General features: G+C 37.0%; 2 protein-coding genes across 4 annotated transcripts; one reads left to right on the top strand and one right to left on the bottom strand.

The window, feature by feature from the left end:
* Window positions 1-5,650: 5,650 nt before the first annotated feature.
* Window positions 5,651-11,552, top strand: LOC141596761 (uncharacterized). 3 transcript variants are annotated; one of them, XM_074417004.1, is made up of 5 exons: window positions 5,804-6,093; window positions 6,262-6,297; window positions 6,551-6,721; window positions 9,896-10,031; window positions 11,439-11,552. In XM_074417004.1, exons 1-4 carry the CDS (start codon window positions 5,860-5,862, stop codon window positions 9,974-9,976), a joined length of 522 nt encoding a protein of 173 aa, XP_074273105.1. In that variant the 5' UTR covers window positions 5,804-5,859; the 3' UTR covers window positions 9,977-10,031; window positions 11,439-11,552. The 3 variants fall into 3 exon arrangements, with proteins under 3 accessions (XP_074273103.1, XP_074273105.1, XP_074273106.1); XM_074417005.1 differs by having other exon boundaries at window positions 11,428-11,526; XM_074417002.1 differs by lacking the exons at window positions 9,896-10,031; window positions 11,439-11,552 and adding an exon at window positions 7,656-8,175 and having other exon boundaries at window positions 5,651-6,093.
* LOC141596762 (phospholipase A1 PLIP1, chloroplastic-like) lies at window positions 8,285-12,080 on the bottom strand. Its single transcript, XM_074417006.1, has 5 exons — window positions 11,405-12,080; window positions 10,392-10,880; window positions 9,882-9,941; window positions 9,363-9,779; window positions 8,285-9,071 (listed from the first exon to the last, which is right to left on the bottom strand). The coding sequence occupies exons 1-5, from the start codon at window positions 12,041-12,043 to the stop codon at window positions 8,655-8,657; spliced, it is 2,022 nt and encodes a 673-aa protein (XP_074273107.1). The 5' UTR covers window positions 12,044-12,080; the 3' UTR covers window positions 8,285-8,654.
* Between the last annotated feature and the right edge of the window lie 596 nt (window positions 12,081-12,676).

Below are 12,676 nucleotides of genomic sequence, written 5' to 3'. Positions count from 1 at the left end.
TATGGTTCGATCCATGATGAGTCACACGGTAGTACCTGATTCATTATGGGGTTTTGCTCTTTTGTCAGCTGCTCTTATACTTAACCGAAGTCCGACTAAAGCTGTCGACAAGACTCCATATGAAATGTGGAAGGGAACAGTCCCCAACTTGTCCTTTATTCGGGTTTGGGGCTGCGAGGCTTATGCCAAGTGGAGACACGAGGATAAGCTCGGCTCGCGATCGGTCAAGACATACTTTATTGGTTATCCAAAAGGAATGTTTGGTCATTACTTCTATTCGCCCACCGAACATCGAGTTTTTTTTGCGGCTAGTGCGACGTTCTTAAAGAAAGAATTTCTCGAGAACAAGTCAAGTAATAGAACCTTCGAGCTGTCGGAGGTTCAAGAACCAACAACCGAGGAACAGATGGAGGAAGTTGTTCCTTCAACTGATGATACGGTTAATATTCCTCAGGAACCTAGGAGGTCGGGTAGAGTCTCTAATCCTCCAGACAGATACATTGGTATGGTCGAGGAGAATGACGTTTTGCTCCTAGAGAGTAATGAACCCGCTACCTATAAAGGTGCCATGACCTGTTCTGACTCAAAGCTATGGCTTGAAGCCATGCAATCCGAGATGGACTACATGTATGAGAATAACGTATGAGATCTTGTTGATTTACCTAATAAGGTAAAACCTCTACAGTGCAAATGGCTTTACAAAATAAAGCGTTCTGTAGACGGGCAACCAGATACCTATAAGGCACGACTAGTGGAAAAAGTTTTCACTCAAGTGCACGGATTGCATTATGATGAAATTTTTGCACCCGTAGTTATGCTGCGTTCCATTCGGATAATCTTAGCGATTGTCGCTTTTCATGACTATGAAATTTGGCAAATGGATGTGAAAACCGCCTTCTTAAACGGTTATTTGGAGGAAGAGTTGTACATGGTACAACCCGAAGGTTTCATAGATCCTGAAAATCCTAAGAAAGTGTGCAAGCTTAAGCGTTCCATTTATGGACTTAAGCAAGCTTCTCGAAGTTGAAATCATCGTTTCGACCAGGTGATAAAAGAGTATGGTTTCACTCGATCGGTTGAGGAACCATGCTTATGTATCAAGTCGAGTGGGAGCAAGATTGTTTTTTTGATATTGTATGTCGATGACATACTCTTGATTGGGAATGACATTCCTCTCTTATCTTCGGTAAAAGGATGGTTGAAGAACCATTTCCAGATGAAAGATCTGGGTGAGGCACAACGCATATTGGGAATCCGTATCTATCGAGATAGATCACGAAGGACGTTATCACTGAGTCAGGAGTCTTATTTGGATAAGATTCTTGAAAGGTTCACCATGACCAACTCCAAGAAGGGGAACCTTCCAATGACTTCTGGGATGCATTTGAGCAAGTCTCAGTCACCCACGACGCCTGAAGGGATTGAGCGCATGAGTCGTGTTCCTTATGCATCTGCAATAGGATCAATCATGTATGCCATGATATGCACACGTCTAGACGTGGCATATGCATTGAGTATGACGAGTCGGTACCAAAAGAATCCAGGTGAAACACACTGGATAGCTGTTAAAAACATCCTTAAGTACCTACGGAGGACTAAGGATAGGGTATTGACTTATGGAGGAGATACTAAGCTATGCGCAATCGGTTACGCAGATGCTAGCTTCCAAACGGATCGAGATGATTCAAAATCTCAGTCCGGGTTCGTCTTCACTCTTAATGGTGCTGCGGTCAGCTGGAAGAGTTCCAAACAGGATGTTGTAGTAGATTCTACTATTGAATCCGAGTACTATGCCGCTTCGGAAGCAGCAAAGGAAGCTATATGGATGCGTCAATTCTTACAAGGACTTACGGTAGTTCCTAGTTCGAATGACCCGATCACCGTCTATTGTGACAATAGAGGTGCCACCTTCCAGGCTAAGGAGCCAAAGTCTAGCAACAAATCTAGACATGTACATCGGAAAGCTCACCTGATCCGTGATTATGTGGAGCAAGAGGAGATAGTGATAGACAAGATTGCGACGGATGATAACATCGCGGATCCCCTCACTAAACCGTTGAATTATGATAAGCATGAAGGGCACGTTATTTCCATGGGAATTAAACGTGTTCCTGAGTTGTAGAAGTTGATTATGGATTCGATACATTATCGTTTTCATATACTATTTATAACTTCATCGTTTTATTATAATATTTTGTTTTTCATGTGGATTGTACGACAACATTGAACGCCACAAAGTGAACTGAATTACATTATATTTGTTTTGGTCCGCAATCGCCTACATGAGCTGATAACTCTGGCTATTATTTTGTGAAGTTGATTGATGGTGGGTTCAACGAGCCATAAGTCAAACTGTTGGCTGATCGATCACAGATGCGAGTTATAACGATACCTCGTAGGACAAAAATTGTGACAACGTAATGGAGTCCTAAATGTTTAAAAACATTCGGTGTCAGGTCGTGGATTGGACGTCCATTGTGTTCCTAGAGTCGATTCTTTTGACTATCGACTGTCTCTTGAGATTAAGGCAGTTTTTGGGTGACTTTGGTTTCTTTCTCATGGTATGCCGTAACAGGAGGCTAAGCAGATTTTTTCTGGGTCATTTCATACTGTTCTTATATCTGCAGGATTCGAGTTGAAGAAAATATCCAACCTTTATCAGGTTTAGTTATTTCTCAGGGCCACTCGAGGAGTTGTAACTGAAATGCATGGCCATGCTCGAATGATGATTCGTTTATCAGTTAAGTTACTCTCTAGTCGGGGAAACCACTCTTGATATTAATCACTTGTAAAATACGACCGTTGTGAATACGGATTTTGCAAATTGTTTTACATTGAGTAGGAGAAATTTTAGGATATGAGAATCGGTTATCGCACATACACTTGTGAGGACAACTGAGAGATTGTTGGAGCTTGTGTCATCCACAGTTAGTGTGATAACGTATATAAATCTCTTATAGGTTCACAAGGGTATACTTTGTATTTTATCAGTTGATTAACGATTACCTAATAACGGTTGGCTTGCTGGAAAGTTTGACGTTATTATCATACTGATGGCGGTGATCAACTGGTCCCTAAAAGTCACACCTAAAGGATGTGTTTGAGAGATGTGATTATAGAAATGTAATCACATTGATGCCTTATATGACTAAAAGGTTAGTCCATGTATTTGACTAAACAGTTAGTCAATGTGATGATGAGATGATTATTTAATACAATTAAATAATACCAAAGCTGAGACGAATTAATTGTTAAATTCGTAAATTAAATATAAACTGTTATATTTAATTAATGTATATAATGTTAGCTTAAACGAATTAAGATGTTAATTCGTAATTAAACGTAACCAGTTATATTTAATTAGCGAACTATAAATATGCGATATTTATAGTTAATGTATATATTATGCGGAATTGTCATAATAAAATGTTGACAGACCAGTATTAATAAATCGACTACAAACTGTTGTGTGTAGACTTATTAATACATGTCGACATAAATATGACAATTGAAATAAAATACACATTTTATACATTACATAAACCAACCTAAAATAAGAAGATATTTTTTCTTTATTTTTGGTGGTTGGTAGAAAAACCGAAATAAGAGAGAAAAAGGGAAGAATAAAATCTTCCCTAATTCACACTCATTTTCACGGTTGGAAGAGGAGGAAAAGAGAGATGATTTTCTCTTAAATCTCTTGACCTAATTCTCTCATCACACACACAAAAATGGAGTGAATCGAATGAATGATGAATGGAGTTGAGTGAATCGAATCGAGATGAAGGCCCTGAATCGAATGGAGTGAATCGAATCGAATCGAATCGAATGGAGTGATTTGGACTTAATAATCGAATAGAATAAATAAAATGAATCAATCAATAAAGTCAATGAGTAATCAATGAAATAATCATATTAATATTAATAATATTAATAATAATAATATTTAATATTATTGTTATTATCAACTATAATAATACTAATATTCATAGTATAATACTATTTATACTAATACTAAAAATTTTAAGAAAAAAATTATAATATTATATATGAATAATCATAAATTATAATAATGAAAAATAGTAATTTTTTACTAATAATATTCTTAATAACAATAATAAATAATAATGTCAATATTAATAATGATATTAGTAAAAATAGTTGTTTCGAATAAAAACACTCAAGTAAGAGTTGCTCGAATCCGGGTCGGCTCAACGCGCTCCTCTCAGACGATGGCACCTCGAACCTATGCTTGCTCTCTCCGGATGGATCTTTTACGCGTAACAAATAGGGCCTCGAAGGGTTCGCAACAGGTCCTTCTCGATGCCTTACTGATCTTGGTGGATAGTTGAGAGCTTGCTTGAAGCTAAGGTTTCCGTGCCCTCTCATAGTAGCTCGAGTAGTCTTACTTCTAGAGAGATGAAGTTGTTGGTGAGAAGTATTTTACCATTGATTGGTCAATAATGAGGTATTTATAGGTTTCTATGTGTACCTCAAATGATGGCTTGGAAAGCATGGTTACCATATTCGCTATGAATACGCCTTACCGATTTGCGATTCGCTTATAGAAAATGTGTTATATGTATTTTTAGTAATCAATTTGATATAATTCGCTTTTAACGATTCGTGATTCGTAGGGTATCAAGCGAATCCGTAACCATGTTTGCAAGCATGTTGACTTGTATGACCCCGTATTGGCTAGTGGGTCAAGTCGGTTGAGCGTGCCCCATCAATAATATTAATAATAAATGTTATTAATTTTAATAATAATACCAATAATAATTATAATAACAACAATAATAATAATAATAATAATAATAATAATAATAATAATAATAATAACATTAATAACATTATTATTCACAACAACAACAACAACAACAACATTATTATTCATTTTAATAATAATATTCATAATAATAATACTGTAGTAATTATAATAAATAAATTATTAATAACATTATTATTACCAATATTATTAAATATAATAATAATAATAAAAAAAAATAATATTAAAAAAATAGTATTATTGATAACACTATTAATAATAACTATTAAATTTAAGATGGTAAAGTAAATGAAATTGAATCGAATCGAATGAATGGAGTTTGAATTTGAATGAATGGAATGGAGTGAATCGAATGAATCGAATCGAATGGAGCCGAATCGAATCGAATCGAATAGAATAAGTGAAATTTGAAATCGAAATGAAATGGTGAAAATAAGCGAGAAAAAAACAAGCCTTATTAATACATGTCAACATAATTGATAATTGATAAAATATACATATATTATTATACATTTTTGATAACTACCTAAATATAAGAAGATTTTTCTTCTTATTTTGTTAGGTGGTTTGACCGAAAAAAGGTGAAAAAAATATCTACCCTAATGACTCCTTATACACGGTTTATAGGGAGAAAGGGAGATCATAATTTTCTAACCTAATTTTTCTAAACAACTCTCTCATCAAAAATCCTAAAATTAATTAGTGAATTTGGGGATCTCATTCTAGCAAATTGAGAGGCATTTCTCGGAGCATCTTGGGGGCAACAATTAGGAGAATATCAATTCGATATTGTTTTTAGGCCAAATTTGCTAGGACCAAAGGTTGATTCTTAATCTTTCTATTTTGTTTATGTAAATTTCATTTATGACTAGTTTTTCATAATCATAATTTCGTTATAATCCTTATAATCTTAAAGAAAGTATACCGATATTTCCTACATTTTTTCATTTGTCTTTAATGAAGTAAAGCCTTCGGGTTTTTCCTAAAAAAAAATAAAAATTGATTTGATAAAACTTGAATTTGGTCTACAATCCAAAGAATACCTTGTTGATTAATCTTTGCTGAGAAACATGTGGTGCACTGGTGCTACTACTTCAGCATTGCAGTGGGGTTCCTTCCCAAACCAAAATTCACCAAAATCAGTCAAACATTTTTTTACTAAAAATTGCCCATTTCTTGCTTATTTTCACAAACCCACTAAATTAAATCTCTCAAAATCAACACCAACCCTAGTCAATTGTTCATCAAGTACCCATGGATTAGGTTCACCAGACCAAAATTTCCTACCTCAAGATCAATCCCAAGTATTTTTCTGCTGTATTTACATATTTATCTACTTAATTATTACTCCCCGTCCTAGTCATTTGTTTACCTATGATTAAAGTATATTCTCAACCAATATAAAAGGTAAACAAATGACGGAGAGAGGAAGACATAGTTTTCAGTTTATGACTAATGTGGTTTTGTTGCAGGACCAAGGAAATGTAGGATTTTGGGAGAAATGGAAGGTAATGGAAGATGGCCTTTTATAAATTTGTAATTTTTGGTGTGGAAGATTTGATCTTTCAGTAATTATTGCGTAAAACCGTCTTACATTGTGAGACTGAGACGATCCTTTTGTATAAAATAATCATTTAGATAGTGATAAAGGACTGACTATGAACTGACTGTTTAATCTATGAAATGTTGGTCTCGCGCTGTAAAAGGGTCTTGTTGTATAAATTGTGTTGATCTTTTATGTGATTTTGGGAAATGGATCAGGTAAATTCAGCGGAAATGAGTGCAAAATTGGCAAAGTTAGGGTTAGCAGCTTTGTTGGCTTATGGGTTGTTTGATGCGGTGACTTATACAAGTTTCTTTGTGTTGGCTTTCCTTGGGTATGAGAAGAGTACTGGCAAGAACCCTGCTGCTAATATTCAAGCTCTTATTGGGGTAATGTTTTTACCCGTTTTCTTGCACATTTGTCCCATCATCGTACATGAATGGATAGAGGATATTGATTTCACTTGCATTATTTCGACATTCATGTTAACCGATTCAAACTATTTGACTAAGTGCTGATTTGCCTTATAAATATCAGCGAGTCATGTATTAGGTATTTAGGTGGCAGTAAGCGTGATGTCAACCTAGATTCATGTATTTCTCATACAACCGTCTCATATAAATTTCTGTTTAAAAAGTGAATTCAGTGTTTGATATTGGATAATAGAAGTGGGTGTTTGGCATTTCTCATGGATACATGGAATGCGATCTTTTTTTTTTTTTTTCTTTTCTTTTAATACGCCGGTTTCTAGGCTCTAACTCTATAAGCTTGTTTGACTAGTAGACCCTCCTTACCAAAGAGATTGATCACTCTCTAATACATTGAGTTTTTAGAAAATGAGGGAATATATCACAAGCAGTCTTTCTAATGGATATTTAAATATAGGAAGATTATAATTTAATGTCAAATAGTATTGGAAGTGATCAAGTATTTTAAAACAAATCAAAATGGAATAGTGATAGTTGGTTTTAACTTAAAGTAGTATATTGGTGTACATCTGGGTTGCATTTGTCAAGTGTTTTGATCTAAGGAGGCTTAGCTTTAGTGTCTCTCTCGTCGGATAGCTTATGTCAGTTATTCTATAAGCATATCCAAATGGAGAAGAGTTTGCACTCACTCTCCCCCATACAAAAACTTCTTATTAAGGAAACGCAAACTATGAGAGTTGAGACCGAGGAAGTAACACCTTAGCCCGGTGTAGTGAATTCCGAGTACCCTTAGAGGCCCACCTATGAATCTATGATGACTGATGTTATGTTGCAAATTAACTTTCCCTGCCCCTTCCTATTATTTATAGTGCCTTTTATGCATGGTCTCATTCAGATAGTTATCATGATGTGGACCGGAAACAACGTCACGAGGCCCTTTCGAGTAGCAGGGGCGGCAGCGTTAGCTCCAACCATCGACAACGGTCTCAGACGGGTCCAGAAGGCTCTCAATTTCCCGACTCTTTTCTATGCTTTTGCCCTTGTGGTGGGTATTGTTGCCTCGTCGTGTTTAACAATTATCGGGCTCTTAATCCTTTCGAGATGGGGAAAGTAGAACTTAAGTCAGAATATAATCTGGAGGTCCTGAATTAAATTTTATTTAGTGCTTGTGTTCTTGTTGAAGCTTAGTTTTTTAGGCCGGTTCAACTTACGGGGTACATAACTCTAAAGATTTGGTGAGGTCAGGTTTTCAAATGGGGTCAGATTTTAACAGGTCTACCTTTTGTGATGTAATCAATTTTCAGTTGTTTTTGTTCTTGTAGAAGCTTAATGTATTCCGGATCACGTTCAAACTTCAAACTGTTGTGGAACATTGACAAAGACAAAATTAAAGAATTTCAGCTTCTTTGTGGTTACTTCTTTAACTTAGCACTCCTAGGTAGGAAGGTCAAAATGGTTTCAGCAATATCAGCTGGTAGAAATGAATTGTGAGATGATTTTCTGATTGATTGTAAACCCTTGCCCTTCTAAAACCATGATACAATGTGTTATGTCTATTAAACAAAAATACAATTGCTGGAATCTGAACTAGATTCAACTTTGAGTAGCTCATTTTTTCTGTACATCGTGTCTGAGAGATGTACGTAAATACAGACTATGTACGAGGGAAGTCCTAGGTTCATACTAAGAGTATAGCTGTTAAACCTATCCTTCCGTTGTCGCGGGAATATATACGAGTGTCAGTTTTTACTTTCTCAGTCCACTGAGCCTGCAAGATTTTCCTTTCAATTGAATGTATGCACACCAGCTTCTTCACGCTTCCAAATTTCTTTTTTTGGTAATCCATCACTCCAATAGGAGTATCATTTTGTGTATGTCTCATTTCAACCGAACTTCACACACCACTTAGTACTTCTTTCCTTGCTGATCTCTCTGCTAAATTGCCTTTTTGAGTCCATGGCTGATGGGGTGAATCAGTAAGCAATGGCCATACCAGATGCCTCTCTTTCTTGACTTTCCAGAAAGCCGTCTTTTTGTACAGCTTTAAAACACTATTCACCGCCTTTGTATAGTTGTTTGACTCATGATCTCTGATGATAGTACCCTCAGAGCCATAAGCCGTTGGATAGCTTAAAGTTTCCAGTGGGTGGGGAGTATTTAGAAATGTCCTCAAGGCAATTATTACAGTCGCACGCTGAGTATTGTCAAATGTGTAAAGGCCACACCCTTGTGGGAGCATTGGATGCGATGGTGATAACTTCTCACTTGGTTGAAGGATATAAGTTTGCCCTACTGGAGAATACAACATTTTCTGTAATAGCACAGGAACTGAAGAGCATGAGTCTATGTTAGGCTGTTTCTGCCTATTTTTCTGCCCATCTCTTCATGCTAAAGGTATTGATTTTAAGCAAACTTGTACTTTGGGGAAGAGATTCTTTATCTCTTCATGTTGAAGATTGATTGGTATTATTGTATGGCTCCAGTTTATATTTCTAGTTCATGTAGCAATTTGAGGTTTAATAGTATTTATAATTGTCAAAGATCAGATTCGATATTGCGAAGAAACAGAAACAAAATTTAAGTGATCCAATAAGGTACTTACTTGTTTGTTCAAACATGGATGTGAACGGAAAGAGCTATTCAAATGCTGGAGAACTTGCACTACTTGTCCAGGATAGGTGCACGAGAATGCTCTTGGAACAATATCCCTGTGCAATATAATGCACTGCAACATGCTCTCCTGTAGTCCCAACTGGTCCAAGACTTTTTCACCTCCGCAGAAAATGAATGGTGAGCCAAAAGTAACAACAGGCAGCAGGGCTGAAGGCTGGACAGTTTTTCTTGCTATGAGCATTATGTGCAATAATAGGGATATACTGCCTCCTAATGAATGACCTGTAAATTGAAGTTTCGCTCTACCTCCTTGGGTGCTTATGTGATTTTGTATTTCTGGAAGGAACTGTTTATACATGCCCTGAGCTGCTTCATAAATCCCTCGATGGACAAGTGCATCTGTCTCCTGTATTGTTGACAGGTTATAGCAAGATTCTGGAACACTTCTTGTTCCTCGAAAAAGTTGTGTAGAATTATGCAATATCTTTATTAAGTCATGCCAACATACCTCAAATTTTGTAGGTTCAAAGAACAGGTTCGCCTGCCATGATGCCAGGGATTCAGAACCCTGCAACTCAATTACCAGAATGCCCAGGTCAATGAATGTATATACTCACTTGGCGACTCTGCTGCAATGGTGTTCATTTGCTGATGTGCTGTGAGTGCCCAAGTCTACGAATTATCTATTTACACTTTCCTGTATGGCTATTCCCACTTTATTTTTTATTTTTCTTTTTTTTTTAAAAAAAAAAAGTGTGCTAAAATCAGGAAAAATTTCACCAATGTTCACCCAGCCTTAGGTTGGTACTTCTGAGGCACTAATGTGTTGTCAGAAATTTGAAAAGACTTGAGATAGCCTGACCAAAGTCCACATGTAGTAGTCTTTTGGTCCATGAAAAACTTCGTGGTTTCCCGCTTAAAATATTTCGTTTTTTGCGTATTATTGAAATTGAGAAAATTTATTCATGGAAAAGGGGGGGCAATAGTAGGAAAATTTAAATAGCTTTACCATGTTTACCTGTATCACAAAGTAACGTACATGTGTCACTGGATCATCGCAAATGAACCACTCACAAGGCGAGGAATGTAGCGACTGAAGCTCATTAGCAACCTCTTGCTTTTCTTTTTCCCATGCAGCAACTACTGCTGTCATTGTTGATGTAGCCATTTGAGCAGCTCTTTCTGAGTTGCACCCTCCTCTTAGCGCAGGGCATATTTCTTCATGCATGGTTATATCTCTGCATGTACATGAATACCTTTCTTTCTGTGCGTAACATTGCACATGACAAGCTGCTGATGTGGCAATCTCATAGGCAACTGAGGAGCGAATTGTATTCTCTTGCTTAGAAACCGAATCTTTTGAGTCAGATTCTAGAGTTGCCAAGTTCTTTCCTTGGATATGGGTTGAGTCCTTGTCTAATTTGGCTTTCACTGCTATGGCCTCTGCCTTTTTCTCCAAGGAGGACGTGACGATGTGTAGACTATTGTTTAGCAGCAAGTCATGACCCTAACAGTTTAGAAGCAATTATTGTGATTTGTGAGTCTCTGAAAGTTGGAAGAAGCCATGTCATATACTAAGTTTCGATACAGTTTTTTGTAAGACAATCCTGTGATGAAACGAGAATCGGGTTTAGGGTTTAAGGTTCTTGGTGAGCTTTTCAATTCTAATGGAGTTAAAGACTCCCTACTTTTTAGTTGCAGCTTATAATCGAATAAAGGAAAATGGTTCTCTAAACTAGTCGTGCCTCTTTACTGTAAACTAGCACTCATTCGATTCAATTCGTTATGGGCCATCAGCATCATCTTTGTATTGCTACCACAAGGGTAATGATGCGTCGTCTGACCCTTTACTCTGCCTTTTGCGTGAGCCCTAGAGGCATTAGAGTGATGTTATTTTTGGTGGTGGTGAGTTTTGAACTTGCAACCTTAAAAGCATAACCCACAAACCTCAAATTCTCGGTTTATTTTATCATAAGATCATCTTACTGGAGTTCTTAATGACATACTCCATACATATGTAATGTTGCATACCTTGATTTCTGAAATCCTATAAGCCATGTTACAGAGGTCAGCCAGCTTGGAGAACCTTTTGGCTTCAGACCAAGCCACTTGAACCAACAACCTCGAGAACGATTCCTGGTCAAATCCAGCCCTGTCCGCTATTACTCCGTCACAGTAGTCCACAGAGCAGCCATCCTCACAGTCGCTATGTTCTCCCTTATCTGCATAGGTAACTTCCTTTTCTTGTCTACCCTTCCACACTGTTCTTAACTCCAGAAGTCTCTGTATCCAATTTGCATTCTTTTCTTCTTCCCTTTTAGTATCATTGTCTTCAAAGTCGCCTGTAACAATCAACTCTACGGCATTTTCAGGTTTGGTACCAACCATCTGTGATTTTACAGGGCTTAAAAGTATAGGACTTGACCATTGACTGGAGAAGACCCTAAACGGGCGGCTTGGCTTTAAAACATGGGACCTAGTACAAGAAGACGCTCTTAGTTGGCTTGACGAGTTAACTAGGTAGTTGTCTGAGTATGATCTTCTTAACGTGGCTTGCTTACCAAGCGTTTCTCGAGAAGATGATCGACCAAGGCTACAATTGTCGGTAAGAATGCCTTCCCTTGCTATGACAATGTCTGACGTGGGGATATTCATAGAATAGCAAGCCATGTTCTTTTTGTTGTTGTCTCAAATCACAACGGTATTTTTATCGACCATTGTAACGGTGAACTTAGTACTAATTACAATCACCGTATTTATATGTGCACAGTGGTAGTTTTCAGAGATATCAGGGTGTTACAGGACTTTGTCAAAAGTTGGATGCAAGAAATGGACATATTTTTCTTAACTAAACAAAGCCAATGAAATAAGACTTTAATAAAATACAAATTATTTTCCTAACTACATTATATTTATATGTTTCGACCATTTTGTTTGTTGAATATTATTGACGCGGTGAAGCTAGGTTTTAAACTTGGAGCTTCTCTGTATCCAAGACGCCTACCTTAGCCATCAGGTGGCGATTTTTTTTGGTGGTTGCAGTGTTTTGCCGTATAGTTATATGCTCGCTTACCGATTAAATTATGGTCTAAAATCCTGCACAAATTATGAGGTGACGTAACCTTGGGTGATTACGGAGTACTTGTTTGGAGATGACAAGTATTCTATTCACAGAAACAAATACAGTTGGAAGAATTTTTCCTTGTTTCTTGGTAGATGGGACGGAGAGGTAGGTTTGAAACAGTTTCTTGTGGTCTTAATATAAGGGTAAGATTGTCTGTATCCACCTTCGTACTCATGGGC

The sequence above is a fragment of the Silene latifolia genome, chromosome 8, assembly GCF_048544455.1.
Source record: "Silene latifolia isolate original U9 population chromosome 8, ASM4854445v1, whole genome shotgun sequence".
Lineage (NCBI taxonomy): Eukaryota > Viridiplantae > Streptophyta > Magnoliopsida > Caryophyllales > Caryophyllaceae > Silene > Silene latifolia.
The sequence above is the reverse complement of the archived record's forward strand: the minus strand, read 5'-3'. Positions and strand labels throughout refer to the sequence as shown.

Excerpts from the sequence above, each read along its gene's own strand:
- LOC141596761 (XM_074417002.1), top strand. The coding sequence starts at position 5,860 with ATGTGGTGCACTGGTGCTACTACTTCAGCATTGCAGTGGGGTTCCTTC. Across the intron at positions 6,298-6,550 it reads GATTTTGGGAGAAATGGAAG|GTAAATTCAGCGGAAATGAG; the intron begins GTAATGGAAGAT and ends GAAATGGATCAG. Across the intron at positions 6,722-7,655 it reads ATATTCAAGCTCTTATTGGG|ATAGTTATCATGATGTGGAC; the intron begins GTAATGTTTTTA and ends GGTCTCATTCAG.
- LOC141596762 (XM_074417006.1), bottom strand. The coding sequence starts at position 12,043 with ATGGCTTGCTATTCTATGAATATCCCCACGTCAGACATTGTCATAGCA. Across the intron at positions 9,942-10,391 it reads TACGTTACTTTGTGATACAG|GGTTCTGAATCCCTGGCATC; the intron begins GTAAACATGGTA and ends ATTGAGTTGCAG. Across the intron at positions 9,780-9,881 it reads TTGAACCTACAAAATTTGAG|GAGACAGATGCACTTGTCCA; the intron begins GTATGTTGGCAT and ends TCAACAATACAG.